General features: G+C 51.2%; 2 protein-coding genes and 1 long non-coding RNA gene across 16 annotated transcripts in view; 1 reads left to right on the forward strand and 2 right to left on the reverse strand.

The window, feature by feature from the left end:
- Positions 1 to 1,911: 1,911 nt before the first annotated feature.
- On the reverse strand, positions 1,912 to 18,986 carry TEX29 (testis expressed 29). Of its 2 annotated transcripts, none has more exons than XM_072782374.1 (6): positions 18,868 to 18,986; positions 18,646 to 18,741; positions 14,416 to 14,526; positions 3,581 to 3,650; positions 2,801 to 2,964; positions 1,912 to 2,079 (listed from the first exon to the last, which is right to left on the reverse strand). In XM_072782374.1, exons 2-6 carry the CDS (start codon positions 18,701 to 18,703, stop codon positions 2,036 to 2,038), a joined length of 447 nt encoding a protein of 148 aa, XP_072638475.1. In that variant the 5' UTR covers positions 18,704 to 18,741; positions 18,868 to 18,986; the 3' UTR covers positions 1,912 to 2,035. The 2 variants fall into 2 exon arrangements, with proteins under 2 accessions (XP_072638475.1, XP_072638474.1); XM_072782373.1 differs by having other exon boundaries at positions 18,821 to 18,977.
- LOC140607815 (uncharacterized) lies at positions 18,986 to 25,413 on the forward strand. Of its 3 annotated transcripts, XR_012009720.1 has the most exons (5): positions 18,986 to 19,251; positions 21,191 to 21,216; positions 21,579 to 21,663; positions 22,281 to 22,825; positions 24,833 to 25,413. It is a non-coding gene; the product is annotated as an uncharacterized lncRNA (long non-coding RNA). The 3 variants fall into 3 exon arrangements; XR_012009719.1 differs by lacking the exons at positions 18,986 to 19,251; positions 21,191 to 21,216 and having other exon boundaries at positions 21,223 to 21,663; XR_012009721.1 differs by lacking the exons at positions 18,986 to 19,251; positions 21,191 to 21,216 and having other exon boundaries at positions 21,223 to 21,663; positions 24,849 to 25,413.
- The window catches only part of ARHGEF7 (Rho guanine nucleotide exchange factor 7), a 135,016-nt gene continuing 131,703 nt past the window's right edge, over positions 23,184 to 26,496 (reverse strand). For all 11 annotated transcript variants that reach the window (XM_072782371.1, XM_072782361.1, XM_072782360.1 and 8 more), the window contains one exon: positions 23,184 to 25,781. In XM_072782371.1, the coding sequence (XP_072638472.1) occupies positions 25,659 to 25,781 (123 nt within the window). In that variant the 3' untranslated portion in view covers positions 23,184 to 25,658. The remainder of the gene's footprint in view (positions 25,782 to 26,496) is intronic.

Here is a 26,496-nt window from a genome sequence, read left to right on the forward strand (position 1 = left end):
CTGGCACATACAGATGCATCAGGGAAGCTGGTTCCTGGTTCATTTGGGAGGACAGACTGTGCACCATTTTTAGGAAGCCTGACACTGCACTCAGTGGCCAGCCAGAGGAAAGGGGTGCTCTCCACCTGTGTCCCCACATTACCATCTGCCTGCCCCGCCTACAAGGCCACAAACGTCCCAGGCCACGGTTCCATGTTAAGCATCCCCAGAACCTTCCCCAGTCCTGGGCCTTGGCCAATTGCTCTGGAGTCTCTTCCTATTTGCCGAGATATCCATAGACGTGAAGATATAAATGTGCTCATTCTCCTCCCAGCTGCTCCCCAGAAAGAACGCCCCCCCCCCCAGAGAAGCTGACCATCCATCACAACAGAACAGCTTTGCATGAACTTTCTTCTAAGCACATACATTTAATTTCTAAAATTGCTCTGGGAAGGCAAGAGACTGAGGTTCATTTTTAAGATCTATTTGTTTGTAGCCTAGAAACAAGCACAAAGAGGGAATCGTCATGGGAGGGAAAGGAGAGTAGTGAGCCAAAGAAAATGCTCAAACTTTAGTTGTGTTCTTTGTGAAGAATCAATAGCAGCCTCTGTGGGATCAGACCCGGGAGGTGCCACATCCCTGTGGGTGATGTATCAATACACACGTACACATGGACTGGGGGACGTGCCGAACTGTACCAGGCACTTAAACACATGGGATCCAAATTAAGTCTTATCAGCAAGTTCATTATCTAAAAATAAATCAGCTTTTCTTTGCTTCAGCAAAAGATCAGATTATAGTGTAACGCCGCCTTTCAGAATACAATGTTTTTATTCTCAGATGAGTGAGGACGATGAGAATTATTACATAATCTTTCAGGTACTACATAGGCCGAGCAGAGGCTTTGGGCCTTCACTGCAAGGGCGATGTCTCACAGGGCACCCATTGCAGACGTGCAATAGGCTTCAGCGGCTAAGCACAAAAATGATTCTGAAATACAGCATGGAGAGCAGAAAACACTGCCAAACTTCCAGACAGGATGCTCCCAGCAACCCTCCACGCAAGTCAGATGGGCAACCCCCCCACCTTCTGCATGATCTGGCGGCAGTCTCTCCATCCTCTGGGCATTGACAAGGCTGAGATGACCATTCCCAGGCCTGTCCCCTCACAGGATCACAAGGGTAAAGACAACATGGGTTCTAGCCTACCCTAATGCGGGCAGCCAGCCGTGGGGCTAGGTGGCATAATGTGTGCATATGTACACACAGACATGCACACACATGCAAACCCACAAATATATATATGCATGCATACATACTTGCACACATATACACACATGCATATATACACCTATGCACATCTGCATGTATGTGCACATATGTACAAGCGTACGCCCACCTGTACACATGCACACACGTGTGCATACATGCATGCACACATATATACTTATATGTACATGCCACACATATATGCACACACGTGCATATATACTAAGCCTGCAATGTGTGGGTGCATGAGCCACAGCTGCTATGGAGAACACAGGTTTTCAAGGTATGTAAGAGATTCTCCAAGACCAAAGGGCTCCCTGGGCCGCATCCCCCATGGTTAGGCTCTGGAACCTCTGTGCGTTCTGCCCTGAAGAGGGGCCATGAGGACGCTGCAGCAGATGACCCGGGCCTCCCAGAGGTGGACACTGTGTTCCTCCTTGCACAGCTCACCGCCGGGCAGGTCTCGAGCCCCCCACGAGCTGGAGTGACAAGTGCACCCCACAGAGGCACAGCCTGTGCTCTGAGAAGTGGTGGGAGCTGCCCAGGCTCCAGCAGCGTTAAGAGGCAGCGTGGCTGACCGCTGAGAGCTGCTAGCGCACGTCCATACCCCCAGGTGGTGTCTGTCTCAAGGTAAAAACGCAGCACTGGGTACAACACGACAGGAAGCAGTGAAAATACTTTACTGTTTTCTCATTGTGCCCTTCCCATCACACACTGCTTGGTGGCTCGCCAGGAGGCCGTTTCAGGTGGACGTCTCTGCCGATCTTCACCTTGGCTTCGTCGTGCCCTCAGTCCTCACTCTCTTCTTTCTCCCCCATTATTGTCACAATCGCTGGATTGAAGATCAAACAAAGTGTGGGTTTTCTGCGTGGAGGTGCAGCAATCCCAAGGACATTGCATTAGGTCCATGAGCAGATCCACGCAGCATGCAAGCAGCATACATACAACGATCTACTCAAAGACAAGTTTGGTCAACGGTCTGTGTGGCCCTGTCCCCCTGCCACCAAAGGAGCAGCGTCTCCACGTCTCGTGGCCTCACTCAGCAGAAAGCCCCCGAGAAGGTGGACGTGCCTCCCTGCAGGAAAGGACCACAGCTCAGACGCAGCTCGGCAGAGCAAGCACCTGGACCCTACAGGCTGGCTGGGGGGGCGGGGGGGGCCTCCTGCCCACCCTCCTCTCCCCGTTGATCCTGTGAGACCAGGTCTCCTTGGCTGACAGGCAACAAGAGACCCAGAAAGAGCGCGTCTGCACAAACCGCCCGAGAGTTTAGGGCGCTTTCTTCTCCAACTGGCCAGGCGCTCACCTGTGAGGAGCAACAAGCAGCTGCCAAAGCCCTCCTGAGACAGGTCATAAGTACGCGCGGCGCTGCCTCCTGAGAAGCAGAGGGGCCGGCTCCTGAGCCGCTGCTCACAGCCCCGGGGCTGCCGGCACCATCAGGCCGTCGCAGGGGCAAGTGGGCGTCTGCACCACCGCCGGGAGGGCCCCGGGGCACGCCCGTCACAGGCAGGGTCTGGGGCCGAGGCTGCCCTGTGCCAGGACCACCGCAGTCTTACCGTCCTCCACCCTGCTGCCCGTAGTCTTGGACGACGGCCCCAACCCCTCTGTCTTGGACGCCAGCTTCTCACTGGATGGGGCTGCCCTGCCTCTCTCGCTGGGCTTGGATGACAGAGGGACACCCGCGGGGACCTCCTTTTCTCTCTTATGCTCTTGAAAGACCCTGACAGAAAAAGAGAAATTGAAGGGGGAGAGCCGTCCCATCCTCCACCAGGATGTCCCCTAGGATGTCTCCCCGAAACGGGGAGTTGTGCGTTGCCTTAGCCGTCCCCCCTCTAGTCTCTTACACACGCTCCACACACCCAGCCGTGAGAGGCATCCAGAACCCTGAGGACGGGGACAGGTGCAGGGACCGCGTGAGTGTGCAGGCAGGTCACACAACACAGCACCTAGAACCACTCAGAGTAGGGAAGCGGTTTTCTCTGCTGCTGCACAGAGTGCTTGACTAGCCTCAGTGGCTTCTCCCTGTGTCCTAAAGGGGTGTGTGGTTGTGGCGGGGGCACCTCGGCCCCAAGTGGCAACAATGAATCCAGGCCCTGCCCATGGACAGCCGCCACCTGCCGTGGCCTTGTGTCCTCGTCCCTGAAACAAGAGGGGAGACTGGTGTCTGGAGCAGTCTACACTGTGACTCACAGCACACCCGCACACGTCGGGCAGGAAGCCCTGTACTGCACGCCTGTCGGGGCTCCTTAACTGCTGGAGGCGGAGGCGTCATAGGGAGCCTCGGGCCCACCACCCACTCCTCGCTGCCCTGCAGGTGGCCTGCAGAAACGACTGACCTGTAAATGATTGTGATGATGAAGGCCCCGGCGATGATCACGATCAGGGCAGAGAACACCTGCACATAAACTGGAAAACAGCTTCCGTTACAAAAGTCAGTCTTCCTGCCAGTCAGGCAGTGCTCCTGCTGCCAAAGGCCTCTCCCCCACACCCTCTCCTGGGGACATGTGGAGGCTTGAAGGCACCTGGGCCACGCAGACACGTGAGGGTCCACATGGGCCACGCAGAGGACAACCAGGGGCTACCCACAAGCACAGGCAAGCAGACAACACCCTCCTCTCTTCTCTAGAAAAGCCTCTTTGCTGTCCGTAATCTGTGGCCCTACCCTGAACTCCCCAATACTTGGGTGAGCTATCCTGAGACTGCATATAAGGAAAATGCTTCTTGGGTGACAGACACGTCCCCCTGGATGAGCTTCTCTGTATTAACAAGGGGCTTCCACTGTCCCCACACCACCACATCTTCTCGAGACCCACCCCCAACAGAACCACCAGGGCCTTCACAGTGATCCTTGGGGGGTTGCACCTATTCCTGGGCTTCCCTCTGTGGGAAGGTTCTGGGCCCCTTCCACCGGGGAAAGCAGGAGTGGGCATGCATGGCCCAGCCTTCCTGTAGGGACCCTCCACCACAGGAGCCTCCCTTGCCGAGGCTGGGCCTGACTCTTGGGGTCCACGGCTCCTGGGCTCAGGCAGAGCAAGGGGCCATGTCCCGGGGCCCTCATACCCAGGCAGCCCCCATGAGTGCGCTCGGGGAAAGCCTTACAACCACCCCTCTCCCTGTCAGGAGGAGGTAAGGAGCCAGAAGACGTGATGCAAGAAGAGCTGTGGACATGGCACTCAGCACAGTTTGTGCATAGTGGTCCCTATCATGTAACTATCGTCGTGCCTCGTTCTCGCTGCTTTTCACCCTTTCAAAGAGCTAAAACTGGCTTCTTTGCAAACCCCTACCTTGAATGACAGGATTTGCTTCAATTCTCTTACCTCCTCCCCTAAACCATGTTCACCTGCCCTTAACCAGCAGTAACATTAGATGCAATGTCCCTGGGAGGTTCATTCATGTCCCAAGGCTACTGTAACAAAGTGCCAACAGCCTGTGGCTTCCACAACAGAAAGTTGGTGTCTCACAGCTGTGCAGGTACAAGTCCAAGATGGGGGTACCCTGAAGTTCTGGGGCCCCTTCCTGCCTCTTCCAGCTCCCGGGGATCCCGGGCTCCTTGGTACCCTTGGCATGGAGATGTGTCACCCCACCTGCTGTCTTGTCATCACTTGGCATCTTCCCTCTGTGACACTGTCTTCACATGGTGTTCTCCACTGTGCGTGCCATGGGCATCTGTCCGTGTGTCTTGTCTTATAAGGACACCGATCGTCTTGGAAATTAGGGGACCCCTGTACTCCAGCACCTCACCCTAACTAATCACATCTGCAAAGACCGTGTTTCTCACCAAGGCCACATTCACAGGTACTAGAGGTTTGGCCTGCAACATATCGCCTGGGGTGGGGGGACACAATTCAACCCACGACAGAAGGCAAGCAATAGCTGCAGAGAAAGCTGCCTCCCAGGCATGGGAGGGCGATTCCAACAGGCACTGTATACTCTGGACTAACCCCGAGGGTCTCGGAGAATGGACGGGGCCTCCAGGATCCTTTGCACAGGGGCTGATATCAGAAAACTGAAGGGAGTTGAAGCCAAACAGCTCAGTGATAACAACCCAAGTGCCTGGTTTTCTCACACTGATTCCAGCTCATTAAGTGATGGCCAAGCACAGGACAGGGACTCAATGGCCAGAGTCCCTCAGGGAGAGAATGGAGACCTGGTCTGTGGGGTTGACAACACACACACCATGGCAATGCACCACTCAGGAAGCTGCTTGCTGAAGGCTCTCTTCTAGTCAGCTGGCTCATTTCCTTCAGTGATACATCTCCCATGGATATGTGTTCACCTCAGTTCACCTTTCCATCTCTAGAGCTATAACAACCAGCCTCCAAGATGGCCTGCGGGGATGCTCCTGATATTCACACCCGGGTGTAGACACTTCCACATTGCACAGGGCTGACCTCTGAACCAAGGGCATGTGACAGGGCATGACTTCCTAAGCTAGGTCAAAGAGTCCTTGTGGCTTCTACCCAGCTTTCTCAGGCCACCCGCTCTGGGAAGAGGCCATCATCATGACGTAAGGACAGGCAAGCAGGTCTCATGGCATGGGAAACAGCTTCCTGTTAATCCTTAGTACCACCTGCCAGCAAAGCTGGCTGTCTCAGAGCAGACCCTCTAGCCCCGGTCCAGCCCTCCAATGACTGCAGCCTCATGAATCCCCAAGCCCCCTCCACCTAGCTAAGCCTCTAAGCTGTTGCTTTAGGCTACTAAGTTCTGAGTAGTGTGTTCCACTGCAATAACTAATACAAGGGTGTGGCAAAGGGCCTGGCACAGAGAAAGTACACTTGAAATGATGCTAAATGGAAATGATCAAACCAGGAGATATTAAGGGATGAGAAGGGAGTCCTCAAATTCTTGAATTCCAGGAAATGTATGTTCCTGGAATAACACTAAGTGTTATTTTCTCTCCTGGTTCATGGAGTAAATGCAGAATTTATGTGAGTGAAGCTGTGAAAGAGATACACACATATGGGTAATGTTGGAGTATCCAATGTCAGTATATCTTCCACATCCTTAAATAATCAAGTATTTGTGATCCTTGGTGTCAAGTTCCTGGAGGCCGAGACTGAGTCTCTGTGATCCTCTCTGCACAGGATGTGGCTAGCACACAATTAGCTATCGACACTGTGTACGATTGGTCACTGAGAAATAGCAACAACTGAAGACAGCATTATTTTCCTTAAGGAATCTCTTGGTAATTTCACCCCCAGATAAAAGTTAAAAGTTTTGAAATCATCTCAGTGAGTCCCATGAAAAAACAGAAGTCAAACACTTAGAAGAAGTGACATGTTAAATAATGTGCCCTAAATCAAGACAGAAGCATGAAGGCAAGTCATTCTCTTTGAATTCCCAATTCTTTTTCAAAGATCTAATGCTAATTCCCCAAGTTCATATTCTTAATAATACAGATTATGCCATAACACAATGTGCACTTCAAACCAGCCAATTTAAGAAGTTAGTGAAAGGTTTTCATAACATGGAATTATGTGCACAAAGAACTCATAATACCCTGTCACTGAATACTACAACTTACACAGCACAAAGGTTCACTTGCCATCTTGAATGAGAAAGATGTCAAGGAAATGAAAAATAATTTGAGGGCACAGTGAGAACCCAAATGTAGGGCTCACTGCCCAGACTCTTCCCACAGATGGCCCAACTTATCAAGCTTGAAGGAAGTCAGAAGTTAAGAAAAAGCCTAGCCCACACAACTCATTTATTAAAACTGAAAAGATGGAAAGAGGATTAATACTTGCCTCCATGCAAAAATGGCATACCTACTTGTAGAATAGTGAACCCTCTTCCCAGACAAAAATTTTTGAAGGGTTTGTATTCATTTCTGGATTCATTATAGACATTCATTATAGGTAATGTTCCTTAAAGAATAAGACTCATCCTTCAAAGTGAGTAGCAGGCATAAGGTAATATCAATGTATGTGATGTTGGATTACTGGCAGAAGTTCGAATCTGTGTGCCCTTGCCAGCCACGATCTGTCTCCAAGGATCCATCTCACCACCTTTTGTTGTTGGGGCCATTTCACTGGGACATGAGGAAATTAGGCTTACAGCCAAAGACTATGACCACAGGTGTGACCTGACTCAGGAACTGAATGTCTTCTGCATCTTCATATGTGGAAGATTGAAAGAACAAATTCAAGTGCCCTTTGGGTGTGAATGCTTCCTCCAATTAGAAGCCCCAAATGGTAAACATCTCAGAAAAACTAAGATACACAAGTGCTTAGGAAACCAGAGCCAAAAGTAAAGCTTCATGATGTACCTGTCTGTTGCCCTCCAAACAGTGAGATGTGGGTGTCAAACCACCAATGCCACAAAATGACAAAAGGATGACAAATGCAAAATGGATCAAATTATGGCCAAATGAACTCAGCTCAGGAATATCTGTCACATGCCCCAGAGAACAAGCTGCTGGATGACAGGCCACTCCACACTAGAAGACCTGGGACTCTGAAGGATCTCTCGGGTAGGATTCTAGCTAAAGGTTGTGGGTTTTACACCAAGACAAATAGAGGACAATAAACTAAAGACAAAGTGCTGTGTCTCATAGTAGCTACCCAAATGTGTGCAAATGGGCCTGAGGTTCATTAAAGTCTACAATTAATTTTCAGTGTGACATCAGAAAAAAAAGGCAGAAAAGGAGCCCCCCACCCCAGTCCCTCCTCCATAAAACCAGTGAGAACACTGGCAACATTTATCAGAATAAACTTTTTCAGAATTCTGAAAGTTGACCAATCAAAAGTTTGCAAATGAACACGTAACTGCAGTAAGAACACTGAACTATGGACATTTTATGTTGCCCTATTCCCACTTCTGCTCACCTCCAATTCCATGGTAGTCTTGAACCAATAACCCAAAATCATGGTAACAACTAGCAGCCTGTCATCACTGAAGGGGATAGAGCAGGGCTAGAGCTCCTTCAAGGTCCCAGTCCCAGAGAACTGTCATTATTTTATCCATCCTGTACTACACTAGAAGATCTCACCTGCAAAGTTGTCTTTATTTCACCTGACTTGGAGCTAATTTAGTGTGAACAACTTTTCTCAGACATTTGTTGAAAATAATCAGAGGCAATTGTTGAAAATCATGATGGCATGGGGTGCCTGGGTGGCTCAGTCAGTTAAGTGTCTGCCTTCACCTCAGGTCATGATCCCTGGATTGGGATCAAGCCCCATATTTGATTCCCTGCAGGGAGAGTCTGATTCTCCCTCTGCTTCTCCCCCTGACTCATTCTCACACATGCTCTTTCTTTCTCTCTTTCTCAAATAAATAAATAGACAACTTTAAAAAAGAAAAAGAAAAGAAAATCATGATGGTTAAATTGGCTAACAGTAGTTGGAGGTAGATACCAGGTCAACCAAAAAGCTTAAAAGGAAAATATGGGGAATTATTTGTCTGTAGGGAGGTCTGAAAAGCTGTGACATATTCCTTGAAATCTAGAAGGCAATGCACATGCCTGAGGCTGTGCACATAGTTCTAAATAGCTGAGGAGGCCCTAAACTCTCACTTCTGGCTGGCATTGAGGCTCTGTCAAAGTATAAAGAAAAGATGAAGGCAAAGTTGGAACTACCAGGCTGACTGTTGAAAGTATGCCTCAATACACACAGAAAGCCCCTATGCAAAGACTGAGATTTACTAATTCCAATAATCTAAGCAGCTTCTCCAGTTATTAGCTGACCAGTAGGCTATCTAGGCTGAATATTCAATGGTCATGTGCCACAAACAACATAGATTTTACAGCATTAGTTCAGAAAGGTCACTAAACAATGCTAAGAACAACTTTTGGGAGGCAGGAGGACATGATTTTCAGAATTGCCACATATTTTTAAATGTCTAGTTTTCAACAACAAAAAAATGCTAGATATGCAAAGAAACAAGAAAGCATGTACACACACACACACACACACACACACACACACACACACACAAGCCAGAAACTATGCCTGAGGAATGGTTTCCCTGAGAAACTGTCCCTGAGGAAGACCAGATGTTGGCTCGCTAGGCAAAAATTTTAAATTAGCTGCTTTAAACATGGTCAAAAAACTAAAGGAAACCATGTTGGAAGAGCTAAAGTAGGAGAATGGTATCTCATCAGATAGAGAATACCAATACTGGCATAGAAATTATTTTTTAAGGAACAAAACAAACTCTGGAGTTGAGTATAAGAGAAATGAAAATATCACTATAGGAGTTCAATAGATTTGAGCAGACAAAAGAAAAATATCTGTAGACTTGAAGATAAATCAGTTGAGACTATCCATGCAACAGAAAATAGAATCAAGAAAAGGTAACAGAGCCTCAGAGACTTGTGTGGTACCATGGAGTGGACCAATATGCACAATGGGAGTCCCAGAGGGAGCATAGAGAAAGGAGAGGAATAGTTGAATAAATGGCAAGAACTTCCTAAATTTGATGATTAGGATAAATCAAAGAGATCCACACCTAAATACATAATAAACAGTCAAAAGACAGATTCTTGAAAACAGCAGAAAAGAGGCAGCATTATGTATAAAAGAAACCTAAAGATTAACAGCAGATTCCTCATCAGAAACCATGGAGGCCAGAAGGCAAAAAGTGATGATAGAAAAGACTGCCAATCAGGAATTTTATACACTGCAACTCTATCCTCCAAAAATGAAGGACAAATTAAGACATTCCCAAACAAAAACAGAGAATTCATCACTAGTAGATCTGCCTTACATGAAATACTAAAAGAGAGCCCTTCAGGATGAAAGGATAGGATACTAGTCAGTAGCTCAAATCCACATGAGTAATACAGAGCATCACTAAAGTACCCAATAGACACAGATAAAGAACTTGATAAAATCCAACATCCCTTCATAATAAAAACACTCAATAAACTAGGAAGAGAAGGGAACTTACTCAACCTGACCTTTAGTAAAACCCATAGCTACCATCGTATTTATTGATACAACACTGCAAATTCCCCAATAAGATCAGGAACCAGATAAGGATGAACCTTCCCACTTACTCTATTCATCATGTACTAGAGTTTCTAGCCAGGGCAATTAGGCAAGAAAATGAAATCAACTATATTGGAAAGGCAGAAGTAAAATGATCTCTATTTACAGATGATATACTTTTGTATCTAGAAAATCCTAAGTAGGTATGCCTGGGTGGCTCAGTAAATTAAGTGTCTGCCTTTGGCTTAGGTCATAATCCCAGGGTACTAGAATTGAGCCCCATATTGGGCTCCTTGCTAAGTGGGGAGCCTGCTTCTCTCTCTCCCTCTGCTTGCCACTCCCTCTGCTTGTGCTCTCTCTCTCTGCTAGCTAAATAAATAAATCTTTTTTTTAAGAAAACCCTAAGTAATCAACTGAAAATGAGTAGAACTATTAGATAAGTCCAAGAAAGTCAAAGGACACAAGATCAAAATACAAAAATCAAATGTATTTCTATATTCTAGCAAAATTTCAATTCTCTTGTGTATATATCTAGGATTCTACATACAATCTAAAAATCAAATTAAGGAAATATATTCATTAACAATAACATCAGGAGAGAATAGAATACTTAGGAATAAATTTAACAAAAGAAACACAAGATTGGTACACTGAAAACTACAAAATATTGAGAGAAATTAAAGAAGACCTAAATAAATAGAAAGAAAGCCCTTGTTCACAGATGAGAATACTTATTAGCAATAAGTATTATATATCTTATTATTAGCAATACTCTGCCACCTATCAAAATATCAGAAGGAATCATTTTTCAGAAGTTGACAAGTTGATTCTAAATTTTTAAAAAGATTTTATTTATTTATTCATGAGACATAGAGAGAGGGAGAGGCATAGGCAGAGGGAGAAGCAGGCTCCCTGCAGGGAGCCTGATGCGGGACTCAATCCCAGGACCCCAAGATTATGCCCTGAGCCAGAGGCAGACACTCAACCACTGAGTCACCCAGGTGCCCCAAGCTGATCCTAAATTAATATAGAAATGCAAAGAACCCATAGCAACCTAAATAATCTTGAAAAAGAAAAACAAAATCAGAGGGCTCATGCTTTTCAATTTCAATATTTATTATAAAGCTACATTAATCAAAATGGTGTGATACCAGCTTAGTGGAACAAAATTGAGAGTCCAGAAATAAACCCTCACATTTTTGGGCAATCAATTTTCAACAAGGATGCCAAAGCAACTCAGTGGAGAAAGAATAGCTTTTTAACAGATGATCTTGGGACATCTGGATATATCTATATTGAAAGGAATGAAATGGGATCTTTGCCTCACACCATGTAAGAATAGTAAGTCAAAATGGACCAAAGACATATCAGCTAAAACCATAAAACCTTTAGAAAATAACAGAGATGTGGGATCCCTGGGTGGTGCAGCGGTTTGGCGCCTGCCTTTGGCTCGGGGCACGATCCTGGAGGCCTGGGATCGAATCCCACGTCGGGCTCCCTGCATGGAGCCTGCTTCTCCCTCTGCCTGTGTATCTGCCTCTCTGTCTCTCTCTGTGTAACTATCATGAATAAATAAATAAAATCTTTAAAAAAAAAAATAACAGAGATGTAAATGCTTGTGACCTTGGATTAGACAATGGTTTCTTAGCTATGATACCAAAAGCACATGCAACCAAAGAACAAATAAACTAGGCATCTTCAAAACTAAAAAGCACTGTGCTTCAAAGAGACACTATCAAGAAAGTGAAAAGATGACCATCAGATTGGGAGGGAGTGGTTTGTTGCAGAACACATATCTGATAAAGGTCTACCATCCAGAATATGTACAGAGCTCTTACAACTCCACAGTAAAAAAAAAAAAAAAAAAAAAAAAAAATCAAAAAAATTAAAATACATAAATAAAATAAAATAAACAAACAAACAAACAAAAAACCTCCACAGTAAAGATATAATTAACCCAGTTAAAAACCAGGCAAGGAATTTGAATAGACGTTTCTTCGGAGAAGACATACAAGTGGCCAAAATGCACATGCAAAGACACTCAACATCCTTACTCATCAGAGAGATACAATCCAAACCGCAAGACAAAACTCATATCTATCACAATGGCTATAAAACAATGGCTAAAAAGCCAGACAACTAGTGATCAACTAGTGATGGTGAGGATACAGAGAAATGGGAATCCTTAGGTACTAACATTGGCACTGTCATTGCAGCTACTGTGGAAAGTAGTTTGGCAATTCTTTAAACATTTTAAGTATAGTTAACATATAATCCAGCAATTCAACTTCTGGGTAAATACCCAAGAGAAGTGGAAACATATGTTCATGCAAAAACTTATACACATGTTCCTAGTAGCATTATTCATAGAAGCTAAAAAGTGGCAACAACCCAAATTTCCATCTGCTGATATATAAATAAAATATGGCATATCCATACAATGAAATATTATTCAGCCATAAACAAGAATGAAGTGCTGATACCTGCTACCACATGGATGAATTTTAAAAACCTGTGAAAGGAGCCTGACACACAAGGTCACATATTGTATGATGCCATTAATATAAAATGTCCAGAAGAGGTAAACCCATAGGGACAGATCAGTGGTCACCAGGAGCTAGAGGGAGAGGGGAATGGAGATTGTCCAGTTGACGCATACAGGGCTTCTCTGAGGGCTAATAAAAATGCTCTGGAAGCACCAGTGGTGATGGTTGCATAACTCTGTGAATGTACTAAAAGCCGCTGAACTGTACACTTTAAAGGGGTAAATTTTATGGTATGAGAATTTTATCTCAATATAAATAACAACCAAAAGAGATAACTTCCAGTTAATTCAAGTACGGGGGTAAGTGTGGGATCCTAGGGTTGCTTGGGTCTCCCAGAGGCAGAAATAAGTAGTGAGTCTGGTTCCAAGTCTTCTGACCCAAGATCTGGATGAGAAATTGTCATCACCTTCCCAGCTATCCTAGCGTTTCTTGCAGCCTCTGATTTCTCCTCATTCTGAGAAGCCAAACTTCTTTTGCCCTAAGTGCCAAATCTTCACCATAAAGCAAGACAGATGCCCCCAGTGGCGAGGCAGGATCCCGCCGATGCTTTAGTTTCTTCAATCCTTCTGCACAAAATGTCAGGGAGTCCAGAAATAAACCCTCACACTTTAGGGCCTGTGGGATCCAGCAGCCCTGTGGGTCACACCCTGGGAACAGTTAGGAGGCGCAAATGTTCTGATTTCCTAGAGCGGACACTCTGCATCTCAGCTCCAAGGGCTCAGCCTGCCTGAGAAACCTTTGAGAGAAACCTTTCCAGTCTCCCAGCACAAGTGTGCCCGTATCGTCTGGGGAGGTGAGGACAGAGGGTAGGAGCTGGGAAGGGAGGGCCCGGGACACGTTCTCCCCCAGCATCAGAGCTGCTGAGTGTACGTGGCCCTCGGCCAGTGTCTGAGTGCGGAGTGCCTTCCTCCTCTGGGGAGATCCTGTGTAGGCCGCCTCACTACTCATGCTTGTTCATTCCTCTCCAAACACTCCTAGAGCCAAGCACCCTCATTTCTAAAAGGGCCACAAACAGGGCAAGAAAAGACCTCAATCATCAAGTAGAATTTCTTGAGGGTTTGGAAATACTAACCTAGAAAATTCTAGAGACACAGAAGACCAAAGCGCTAAACTATGAGCAAACTGCCAGACAGCCTAACTAGAACATCCCTTCGCACAAGGCATCCCAGCTTATACCCTGCTCTGCACCTACCTCTCCAACCAAAATATGAATCCCATCTCCCTGGTGCTTCCCTCCTCATCCATGGGAAGCAGGCCCTCCTCTGAGGGTGGCGGCCTCTCCCCACTCCCACAGCCCCTCATCCCAGGGCTCCCTGCTGGCTCCACCCCCAGGCACATCCCAGACCAACGGGGTTGGGGCACACAGCTCAGTGGGGCCTGCTTTTATGCTGCAAAGAAGCCTCAGCTGATCTGACCTTGTACACAGCCAGTGGCCAGCCCCTCCCAGAACCAGCTGCTTCTGCACCCCCAGCATGCCCAGGGGGCTCCTAAGGACCCTTCTTAGTATCAGGTGGATTCCATCCACAGTGAACTTCATCGGCCCCATTTACCCACCCCAAAGCTGGCAGTTTCCATTAATTCATCAGAGTGATGGGACCAGGGAACAGCAGAGGTCACTCCAGCAGGGGAGGCCGGAAAGGGACGCAGGCCCGTGGGCCTCCATGGTTGCTCTGCGGGCCTGGTGCGTATACTTACTGGGGACTGCTTTCTCATAGCACACGCCTTTGTAAAAGCAGCACCCAAGCTCCTTGCAGCGGTCCCTGGTGACATTGTAGTCACAGATGTCGTAGAGAGGAATGTCACACACTGCAAAGCACAGACATACAGCCGTCATCACTGAGAACACAGCCCTGCCAGGAGCTCCAAATCCCAGGGCCTGGGAGGGGGCATTCCAGGGCTTGCACTGGGGGACGTGTGATGTATTTAATTATGCATCACACAAATCTCACTTTGAAGATCTAGAATGAATTAGATTTCTGGAAAAAAAAATCATGTCAAGTTAATTACAGACAATGATGCGGGGTCCTCTACTGATTAAGGAGATAATGTGTTTCCCAGAACACGCGCCAGCATCAGCGCTCTGCAAAGAAAGGAGAAACAAAGATGGGATACGGTGGGTGGATATCGGGCCGCAGGGTGTGACATGTAATTAATTCCTTCGGAAGCACAAGGGGAGTGAAAATTATCAACTGAGGCTGAAGATTATCCCAGAATTTAAAAGTTGATTCAAAAGGACAGAACGTGAAATGTCAGTTTTGACCCAAAGAAAGCAAAGCTGGTACGCGGACCGGCGGTGTGGCAATGCCCGTCAAGCACCAGTTCTGATGAGCTTCCAGCTTGAAGGACACGATTCCCCTAAGCGGCAGCAGTGGCGGCTGCCCTAAACCCTGGTGGGGCCCCCCCGGTGTGGAGGGAGGGGGGCAGCGGCCTCCAGGGCATCCCATCCTTTACCCAGTTGTGTCCCAGACACGGGGGCCCCACAGAAACCCACTGTGCCTCCTGTTCCTTCTCAGGACGTGTGGCCAGGATGCCACTGCAGGCCGAGCAGCACCAGGCTGGGCAGGGTCGGGAACAAAGAAGCCCGTGGTCACCCTCCTGCACTGAGGCCCTCCCCAAGAGCCCAGCAAACTGGGCAGGTAAGGCCGCCTCCCCCACTGCCCATGGTCACCGAGGCTCAGTCCCCCTGCAAGGTGTTGTCCATTAAAGGGCATGTCACCTGTGCCCAGCTTCACAGGCTTCAGATGGGGTCCCGGCTACAGGGAACTCCCTTAGGCCCTCAGGGTGGCAACAGGTGGAGCACACCCACCACCGCTGTGCCTACAGGTGACTCCCACATTGTTGAGAGTGGGGGCCCCCACAGGACCTCCCCTGAGGTCTTGATGCATTTTTGTAAAGTCACCCCCCAAGAACCTCATCCACTTCTCAATCCCTGGAGCAACCCCTCTGTCCAGCTGTATGGCCCCCGAGATACTGGGGTCAGCTGAGGCTCCCTTAGCTCCATTCAGGGGGCAGGTCAGTGAGGCTTCATGGAGACATCCCAGAGCCCCACACTGACCATTGAAAAGCATGAAAGGACAGCCCGTCATGTGACCATTGGGCACCAGAAGTGGCATCTCCCGCCGCCCCCACCACATGCTGCTTGGGGGGAATGGTACCCAACATTTCTGTGGGCAGGGCCCGGCCACTGCAGCACATGTGGCACCCCGGGTGTACCTGTCTCCTCACGCTCAGGCCCCCACGTCCACCACGTCACAGCCAGGGCAGCCCCAAGCTGCCCATGACATCCAGGGAAGGGCAGGGCCCAGGTGAGCAAGGCAGCCAACCACGTGCCTCCTGCTCTGGAGGGCACAGGCCACACAGCCAGGTCCCTGGGCTCACGTGCCCTCCCCCTGCTGTCGGCCATGTGGCCGTCAGAGCCCGGTCTTCTCTGCAACGCGGACGGGGATGTGTCTGCCGTGGGGCTCGGCTGTGGAAGGAGTAAGCGCCGCAGAGCCTTGAAAACAACGTACTGCCTTAGGGCTCGGGATGGCCCGATGTGAGCTGCTGCTTTATGGTCGGCAGGCCGACCGGGGAAGAGGGCACCCTGGCTGGCTCCCCAGTGTGAGACCCCAGGGATGGTCTCTCATCTTCAGGGCAGGCTGTGCCCGGCACACAGAATGCACACAGTGAAGGCGTAACCCACAGGCCGCCTGGATAAGGTGTAACGAGCAGGACACCACGGAACTGGGCCCCAGGCCAGCACCCTGACATCTACTGGGTGGACCTGAGATGTGCCCCCAGCAGCGCCTAGTGGCCGGGTGAACCCCTCAGTCTCCCCACACTGGCCTGGAAGCACCTGCCAGGTACAGCAAATAGAGCTGAAGATGGCAGCCCCCCCCCCGGCCCCCGCCAGGCCCCCTCAGGAGGCTGCCTGTCATCTACACAACCTGCACTCACTCCTTGGTCCGGTACATTCAGTCCGAGGCCGTGCATGCCTTCAACAGCACACAGGAGCCCCACCACCCTGCCACCGGCCAGGACCCTGCAGCAACAGGCAGGACGACAGCCCAGACATGGGGGACCTCCAGCCCTACACCTGAGAACAGGACCACGGGGCGGGCAGCACTTCAGTGGGTTAGCCCAGAACCTGGGGGGGCCTGGCACAGAGTCAACACCTGTGGGTTGGGCTTGACAGCATCCTTGGAAATTTGTAAAGGAGGGTCAGGCCACACCCTCCCAAGGCTGCATCCTGGAGGAAGGAGGGGGAGGCCCGGCCAGGGTGGGGTTGAAGGTCTGAACCAACGGGCATAGCAGGCTGATCTGATCTTCAGACCACCAGCATCCAGCGTGGTCCCCTCCTGCTGCCCACCTCCCACACCTGCCCAGATTCCCACATCTGCCCACCCTCCTCTACCTGCCCAGCCCTACACCTGCCCAGGCCACAGCAGCCAGTGTCCACAGAGGCACCCTGCAATAGCAAAAGCACCAGGACTGGCTGCAGGAAGGCTGCTGGGAGGTGCCGACAAAAACAGCCGTCATCTGTTTATCAGCAAGTCTCAGAGCAAAAACATGTGACAGCCCCATCAATGTCTCCAGAAGGTGACACCGACGTACTGTCACATGCTTACATTCACCCCCACACCCTAAAGTATAGGAATAGTGATTTATGGTAGGTCACTGTGAACCAGGAGAGCAGGGCCCTCCTGCTGATCAGAGAGGACAAGGATGGCCTCCTACCCAGGTGGGTTCACACAGGTGGGAGCCCAGCTTTCCAGGGTACACGGAACGACCAGCCTGCTCTGCCCACAGCTGGACAAGGGGCACCTGGCTGGCCTCAGGAGGGGCGGGCACTGCTCTCCATCCCCACCACACCGGGGCCCTAGGCTCACAGCCCTGAGGTAGAGGCTAGAGAGGCTGAACATTCCTGGCCCTGAGAACAGACTGTCCCCATGCAGGTGCTCCTTGCAGGACTCTCGAGGGGGTGACGCCAGGCCAGTCTCCTCTCTTGCCGGTTCAGTGCCCCCAGGTGCAGGCCACCTGCCTCCTCTGTTCGGGGCCTGGTGGATCAGAAACCACAGCCTGGCTTGGAGCCCAGGCCCGGGGCCCTGGGACCTTGAGCTGGAGCCCCTGACCTCTTGTTCCCTGGCAGCCCTATGTGATGGAGCCCCACAAGACTGGCCCCAGGAGGGGCGGCCAGGGAGGGTGAGCCCCCCTGCTCAGTCCTCGGATTTCTGCCGAGCAACAAGAAAACTCTCTCACAGAAGCCTGGCCAGCCTAGAACCCTCCCTAGTCAGTCCAGGCTCCAAGTCAAATAAGAGAAACCACATTTCTTTTCCTTCTGTTTCCTTATCTTTCATCACAGAAATACGTGCATGGACAAGCTCACTTGAGAAGGAACGTCACCGCAAGCATGCATGGCAGGAATGGCCCTTCCCTGGTGTCACACGGTCCCCAGTGGTCTCGTCCGTGCAGGATGCACCCCCCCACCCCCCACACCCTCATGTGGTTCTCCGTGGCCACATGTGGGTGCGCACGCCCACGCTCAGACGGCCACCATTTCCCCTAGTGTCCGGGATGAGTGTCCGACCGCAGACCCCGGGCACCCAGAGCAGGGAGGTAGGCTTTCCTGTTGAGAAATGTGTTCTCTCCAAGAAAAAGTGGCTCTTGTGACATTTTGAGGTGGAAGTGTCTGCTTGGCAAGTCACAGGGAAACATCTTTGACCCCTGAGCCCCGGGAGCCAGCTGGACGTGTTTCTTATGCTGAACAACTCCGGCTCAGGTGTCTCTACAGGGACACTTGCAAGGAAATGAAGACTTCACGGCATTTTCCTGCATTATTTTTAAGAACACACATCCCTTTGCCCCCCCTTCCCTGGCTCAGCCTGGGGACTAACTGCGCCCCCTGGGGTTTGTGAACCAGGCTCCACAATGGTCTTTCCCTGTTACCTGCAAATTTCTTCAGGAGGTGTGAGGGGGATTTTTTGAATTCTGGTGCGTATCTCATTGTAGCAGTCGAAGGACAGACGAGGGGGTCAAGGGAACCTGGGAGAGAGAACGGGTTAGCACAGGTGGGCCCTCGGGGGCTTGCAGCCATGGCTGGCACCAGGTGTGGGGGCCTCACCTGGCGACCATGTCCCCAGCCGAGCCCCCTCCACTGGTCCCTCTTACACTCCAAGTGGACAACTTTGGATCAAACAAGAAACTGGCACCTCCTCCCTCCACTACTCCCACCAGCGGAACGTGAGGCCAGTGGCAGGCCCGCCCTGCCCACTGTGACGTCACACAAGCCCCCTGACATCACAGAGGGGGCAGGGCAGCGATGCTGATAGGGCTGAGGGGGAGTGGAAGGGCCCCAAGCGTGAGGTGTGGGGCTGTGAACCCACCCAAGACCCTTTCCTGCCTACACATCCAGGCCTGGCTTTGTGTTCTGCCCTCGCTCCTGGGTTTTCCTTTGGGGGTGTCCATGCTTGCTGGGATGCAACAGCGAGCAAAACAGACAAACTCCAACCCTCAGGGATGCATAGCACCATGGAAGGAGACAGACCAAGTCAGGTAAGGCATGTGCTGCAGAGGAAAAGCAGAGCATGGAGTGGGGGCTCATTCTCTGCTTATGTGAGGTAAGCTGGTGGCCTCAGGCTTACATAGCATCTGAGCAGTTTGGGGAGGAAGTGAGGGAAGGCATGCAAGCCTGCAGCAGCAGCAAGTGCAAAGGTCCTGGGGTCAGGCAGGCCTGGCCAATCAGAAACACCAAGAGGCTGCACACTTGGGAAACCTGAGGACCCAAGTGGACAGGTCTGGCTGAGGCTGAGATCCCCAGGGCATGACAAGCAGCCAGGGGGCTGAAAAGCCATCTGTGTGCCTTGGAGAAGTAGCCTGCTGGGGCCACAGTAACTTCATGGGGCAAGCCTGGGAGGTAGGACAGGAGGGAGGCCTGTGCTCAGGCCAGAGAAAGGTATGGGAGCAGTGATGAGGCCCAGGTGGCCTGGGCCACTGGGGCAAGGAGCAGGGACTCCCGAGGGAGGGCTGGGTGCTATGGGACTGCAGGACACAGTGGGAGGGTTGTGGGCATGGCCAGCCTGCAGGGTTAGGACTGCCAGAGGCCGAGCCCTGGGTGGTGAGCTGTAGCCATGGGGAGTTAGTGGAGCCTTGCACTGGGCTGTGTCACTGCGGCCCCGGGAGCGGTGTTGGGAGTATCAAGGACCCAGCTGCAGGGAGACATGCAGGAAGACAACCTGTGACAACCAGGCCACAGTGGAGCAGCGGGTGCAGGAGCCAGGAGTGCACGGACAGCCAGGGTGGCCACCTGGGGCGGGCAAGAGCTGGGGTCAGCAAGGAGCCGGGCCCCCAGTGAGGGCTGCTGAAAAGCCTGGGGTCGGTGGTGCCCCTCCCTTCCAGGACATGGCTTCTGTCCCCCTCCTCCTCAGCCAGAGGATCTGGCCTCTTGGGGCCATGGTTTCATTGTAACACGAGGGGGACGACAGTCGCAATGCGTGGCTGGTGACCACCATGTGGTAGTGCCCACGTCCAGAGGGCTTCCAAGGGCCCCACATGCGAGCCTGGCACCCAGGGCACATGATTCACGTGCAACACGCTTCACCCGCCCGAAGGGCACCATTCAACGGTCAGAACAGAGTCTGCAGCCATCATGACCTATGGAAGGACGATTCCATCAGCCCAGAAAGACGCCCCGCACCCATTAGCAGGGCCTCGCCATGCCCACCACCCACCCACACCCACATGAGGTGTGGTCTCTGGGGTCCGGCTTCCATCATGTACGTGGTTGTGGGCTTCGTTCGCTGAGCAGCACGTCGGCACCCGGCTCCTCTGGAGGCCGGACAGGGTGCAGGACATTTGCCTCGTGTCCCTTCTGTGGCTGACCTCTGCTGCTGCCGTGGACCAGGGCCTCAACTATGGGACAGCCCAGCGTTCATGTTAGCCTCAAGTCCCGTCCCCAGGGAATGACGAGCAACCGCACCTAACACTTCATTTTAACGTCTGCTGTTGTCAACGGTGAGGCCTTCCCAGGGGCAGGGAATGGAGATGTTGTCCTGGGTTTCCCACCAGGATCCATTACACCTTCCAAGAACTCTAACCACTAGCCCCTTACTATCCCTGCAATCCCCTAACCCCCAGCAATCCCCAGGCCTAGCCCCTGGAAGGTGTGGTGGGAAGGGCAGGACCACAGTGGGCCTGGCTCGGAGGGCATGGGGTGCTCCGGGAGTCCTCCCTGGGGGCAGGGGCAGGGGCAGGAGCCCAAGGGGAGGAAATCTGCCCAGGGGCAAGAACAGGTGGTGTCAAAGGAGAAATCCCAGAATTAAAGCAGCTCTGTAAAAGCTCATGTAAGAGCCAAAGGATGCAATTTGCCATGTTTACAAGAAGGAAACTAGGGCTTCCTTTTGATCTGAGGAACCAAGTGAGGGGCCCTGGCCGCTCCTCCCGACCATCCTCCACACACCATGACCTGTGATTCTAGTCCCTTCTCTCCCAACAGGCCAGGGGGCCATGGAGCCAGGAACGGTAAGCAGCTCTGGGGGCCATGCCCATCTGTTCTTACACAACCTCAACGTTCCCTGTACAAAAAGGCCTCAGGGGCGCCCCAGAGTGTCTCACGACTGCTGGCATGGGGCTCCCAGACACGACACAGATGCCATCACACACCCCCGCCCCCACCCGGATCACAGCCGCGGCAACGGTTCACTCTACCGGGGCTGGGCCAGAGCCTTGCCAGCAGCCCCCAGGGATGGACGGGACAGCCGCCTGGGCTGAGCACTACGTGCCCCGAAGCAGTGGAGGGACAGAGGCAGGACCGAAGAGCATCATCGTGGCTGGTGGGTGTAGGCTGCCAACGGCCTCCTTTCTGAGCAGCCCATTCCCCGCAGAGTCCACAACACGGCCATGAACGCTCCGCAACAGAGGAAAGGCCGAGCATGGCATACGGATCTCAACTCCCCTTTCTGAAAAACTGTAAGTGCCAGATCATCAAGGTCATTTCTAAAACACCTTCTAGGAATTTGGCAAAGTTCATCAAAATTGAGGCACATTTCCAGAACTTAAGGCTATGGCTGTGACACCTGTGTGCACACAGGACATTCACTGCCCCTCCCAGGCGCCTACTAGTAACAGGGCACTGGAACCAACTGGCACAACCGGGCGGAGACAAGGGGTGAGTATTCACGTGGCTGCCAAGCGCGGGGGCAACGTGCACGGCCCTGCACGGGAAGATACTCGGGACTCTAAGGACTGTAATCCATGTCCTCAATCTCCCTCGGATTTTTCATGGTGTGTCACCGCGGCCCATTAGGCTTCCCACAGGGATTTAAGGTGGTGGCATGTACAGCAGTACATGGTCCGCGCACTCTCGTGTGTGGGCAACAAAACCACGAGTTCGCATTTGCTCGAAAGAACAAGGGAGGAGACGCGAGGCCCGTCACCTGGTTACCATCATGGAGGCAGGGATACACGCTCCTTCCCTATGTGCGCACGTTCTGTGAAGACTAGCAAGAAAAACACCTAAACTGCTTAACCCCAGTATGATAAACAATTTGAACCAGAGGCCGAGGTAGCTCACATCCTATTCACAGTGCCTCAACACAAGGGACTTCCTGCCTCATGCCAGTCGGAAATACTGGAAACCCTCCCAGCCCTGGACACCCGCAGCTCGGGGTGCTTGGTGGCCGGGCACCCGGCACACAGACACTCTGTGCAGCAGCTGCCTCACCTGCCACCCAGCATCCAGGACACGCGGCCAGGTTCATGGCTGCGGGGGTGGCCTGCCCTTTGGGGTGTTGGGGGAACAGTAGAGGGATGTGACAAACATGAGCCACCATGTGGGTGCAAGTTACAGCAGCACCAAGCAAGACTGGTCTTTCTGCAGGACACATGTGCCGTCACTGGTCTCCCAAAAATCTGGGAGAAAGAAGACAAGATAGTGGTCACCAAGTCACCCGACAAAGTTTTCTCAGAGCCCAGCGACTGTGCAGTGTACCACTCTGCTGCTCAGGGCACGGCTGGACACCCTGAGAGGGAAGGAGCATCACCCGGGAACATTTTGCCTGCTGCTGGTGTGGCCACGTCTGCTCGGAACCCGGGCTCCAGCCGCTGACCCAGACAGAGGAGCCATGGGAGGGTGGGCCAGGGAAGGGCAAGGCTTGCTCTCAAGCACACAAGCATCACACGCCAGTCCTATGAGTGCCATGGAAATCCTGGGAAACACTTTCCCTTGTTCCACCCACGAGGCGGGTTACTGAGTGTCTTCCAGAGTCAAAGTTGTTATTCTGCCTCATGGTGCCAGCTTCCCTTTCTTACCTACAACCTTCCTTTTCCTAATCTGAGTTATCTTCAAATATTCCCAAACCCTAGATTTTAAGGGCAAACGTGGTTGTTCCAACATCAAAAATCTGCACCAAAGTATTTAAAAATTTAAGTCAAAAGAAAGCGTAAAGGTAACATGCACCAAAAAAAACCCCACATCACAGCAGAGAAACTGATGTTGTAACATAAGGAAATCGGTTTAATGATTATGACAACGTAGCAGGAGTCAACACCAGGAGAATCTGTGGCATTTACATGACAAGGCCCCATCTCTGTGCATCCCAGAGACGCAAAGTGGGGGCAGTGGGCAGAGCACACAGAATCAGCAGTGCCCCCGTCCCAGGGCCTGGCACACGCGCAGAGAGGCACATCCCAGAAGCACAAAGGACAGTCTGTACATCCCAACATCGTACAGAAATGCCAAGTGCGTTCTCTCCTCGCCCTTGGGGTACACAGAGCCCCTTCCACCCACCACCAGCAATCCCAGCCCCTGGGAAGGCCTGGCAAACATGAGTGCTCTATTTACAACAGGACATGTTGGTAGGAAGAACGGTGCTCAGACTCCGCTCCCTAAAGAGCTTCCTAAGGTACCAGATGTGCGGGAAGACAAGGGAACGCATCCCACGAGCACCCCCATGGCCCTGTCAGAGCAGGTGCAGGCGGGAAACACCTTCTTACTCAATGCTTCAGTCAGCTTAAGGCAGGTTGTAGGAGACCCGTCCTGGGATGTGGCCGGCAACACAGCCCATTAGACGGGGAGAAATTGGGGAGTGAAGGCTGTCCCTGAGTCCAAGACTGCAAACTTTGGCACACTCCGAAGAGTTTCCTACAGCAAAGGGCTTGTGCATCACCAAACTCACAGTAAAATAGGGCTTCCTCTAAAGAGGCTCTCTCTTGCCTAGTCCTAGCACTAGTAAGCAGAACATCAAGTGCAGGAAGCAGAGAATTCTACTGGAAAGGCTGCAGGAGGGCAGGCCAGGGCTGAGCCACACATACCCCTGCTGGGGGCATAGCCAGGAGGGCCCAGCTCAAGCCACTGCCCGACAGCATTAGACCTGGGTGAGAATCCAGCAAGCAGAAAGAGTCCGAAAGTCGCCAGCTCAAAGGCATCAAATGATCCCCATGCAGGTAAAGGGTCACTTGACCTGTAGATTGCAAGGCCCGAGTCACACCTGGTACCACACAGGCATTTCTGAAAAGTTTGCAAAGCACAGTGCTGCCATTTGGTCTTAAAGACAGAACACTTGTTCTATGGAAAAGTCTCTCAATGCAAAGCTGACCTCTTCAGAAGAGAGGAGCGGAAAGCGCGGCTCCGGGGCACGGTATCCTGCCTACAAGGAGGGATGAGCTGGCTCCAAGGCTGCGGTTCCTGCCCAGGGGCCCTGATGTCCCCAGATTCCCAGCCCAGAATGGTCAGCAGAGCTGGGCTCAGGCAGGCTTCCTCCCTGCCCCTGCTGCCATTAGGTATTGGGGGGGGCAGGGGGGATATACCCACATTTAAACTGATTACTTGAGGCAGAATTATATTGCTTTATTCTCACTGCAAGAGGGAAAGCGTTCTTTTTCCCGGTGAGCACTGAAGGCTTGCTGCACACTGATGGTAAACAGCTCAGAGTTTACAGTGGCCTGACAGACGACTTGCACTGGGCCCTTGCTGAGTCAGCTCACAGCACCCCTGGTGGGCCTCCATTGGCCTCAGTGATAGGTAATAAATACTACAGTTATTTACAGGGTCTCATAGAGCTTTCTCTTGGGGGAAGTGGGGAGTGGGGGAGGCAAACAGTACATTTTGCCACCTTATTAAACCCGCCTACACGTGTAGGTCTGTTCTCCCCCAGGGCAGTGAATGCACACCACTGAGCCGCTGTTCTCCTGAAGCGGACAAGCGCGGACACCAGCAGTTGACACGATGCTGTGCAGGGGACTTCCTGGGACTGCTGGCTGACACTCAAGTCCCCCTCACCAAGTCAGGGTCCCTACCGCGCTTGGGTCCACTGCACGTCGGTGACAGCAACACTGCTTCAACAGAAGGCTTTGGAAGGTATTAAAGTATCTTTGCAGGTGTAAGTCAGATTACATGGTCATACCAAAAAGGAGGTCAGTCTAGAGCACACGGGGGCTACAGTGGCAGATTACAAAGCAGGTGTCTAGAAAAGCATCCGGGGACCTTCACGCCTCTGCTTCCCAAAAGCAAAGGAGCCAAACTTGCTATTTGTGGGACCAGGAAGGTTAGTGGGAAGGGAATTCTAGCATAGAGGGTCAGCCCAGATACAACAATCATGGATGTGCATTCAAAACAGGGTATTTACAAGAAACATGTATATATAATTATTTATATATATCTCAATAAAAGCCAGAAACACCAGGTTTGGTAGTCACTGCACTTATTGCAAAATGAGGTAATAGAGATGTTAACAGCGTAAAAATAATGCAGTCCAGCCCCCAGGGTCCACACCTCATGTTTGTATTCTTCAGGAACAGTGTGACTGTTTCTATTTGTGTGATAAACTCCAGCTTTTCCATGCCGGGAAAGCAAGATGACTTTTGTCCAGCCTTGCCCCATGGTCCTTAAGGTCACCCTGGCTAGGGTCATGGGGCTCCCGGCTTGGTCTCTTAGCTGGTCTCAGAGCAAGAAGCAACGACATTCCTCAGAGGTTGGTCTCATCCCAGGCAGGGTCGTTCATGTTCTTGAGAACTTTCCTCACCAGCTTCTCTAGGTCTTTGCGGGCTCTCTGCTCCTCCTCCAGAGATTTCTTCATCTTTTTGTTATCCTGTAAATGAAGCAGACCACAGGAGACTGACTGTCTTGGACACAGAAGAGGACTTCCATTTCCCAGGAGCAATCCTAGGCTGGAACCTGCCATCTTCACACAGACACTCCTGGGAGCCAGGACCAATCACAGATGGAAGAACAGCCCTAACCGTGGAACGAGAGAATTCCCACATAACACGATGAGGAGAACGGCTCAAATTTACCAAAGGAACAGCGGACATCTTTCCACATATGCAATGATCTTAAAATCTCTTTACAGAAAAATGGTAGCAGCAGCGGAAAGGATGCGCAAGTAAAGGAGTAGAGCTTTCCTTCCACACTTTCACCTGCACAAACACGTACCCACTGCAGAGTGTCCCTTCAAACGCAGAAGAGAGGCACCTGGAAGCCATGTTGAAACAGAGAGGTTGGCCGAGTGCGTGTCCAGGCACAGAGCGCACCACACCCCAACCCCCCCCCCACCTCGCATGCAAGGCTCACCATGAGCTCCTCAGAGACACAAGTTGGTATGTAACATACTTTATCCAAAATATGCAAAAATACAAAATACACTCAGTTGCTTAGCCAAGTTCACCTGACTTCTTAAGAACAAGGACCATGTGTTACGTCAGCAAGTGTCGCAAAGAGAATCTCAGTAGGATTTTCAGAGGTTTTAAATGACGATTCCAAAGGGACCTCAGAGGACTTGATGCCAACAGTACAGTACAAAGTTT

Source organism: Canis lupus, chromosome 17 (assembly GCF_048164855.1).
Source record: "Canis lupus baileyi chromosome 17, mCanLup2.hap1, whole genome shotgun sequence".
In the NCBI taxonomy this organism is placed as follows: Eukaryota; Metazoa; Chordata; class Mammalia; order Carnivora; family Canidae; genus Canis; species Canis lupus.

Coding starts and splice junctions, on each gene's coding strand:
- TEX29 (XM_072782374.1), bottom strand. CDS start 18,703: ATGAGATACGCACCAGAATTCAAAAAATCCCCCTCACACCTCCTGAAG. Junction 14,527..18,645: donor CCTCCTGAAGAAATTTGCAG/GTAACAGGGAAA, acceptor TGTGCTTTGCAG/TGTGTGACATTCCTCTCTAC. Junction 3,651..14,415: donor CTATGAGAAAGCAGTCCCCA/GTAAGTATACGC, acceptor GCTGTTTTCCAG/TTTATGTGCAGGTGTTCTCT.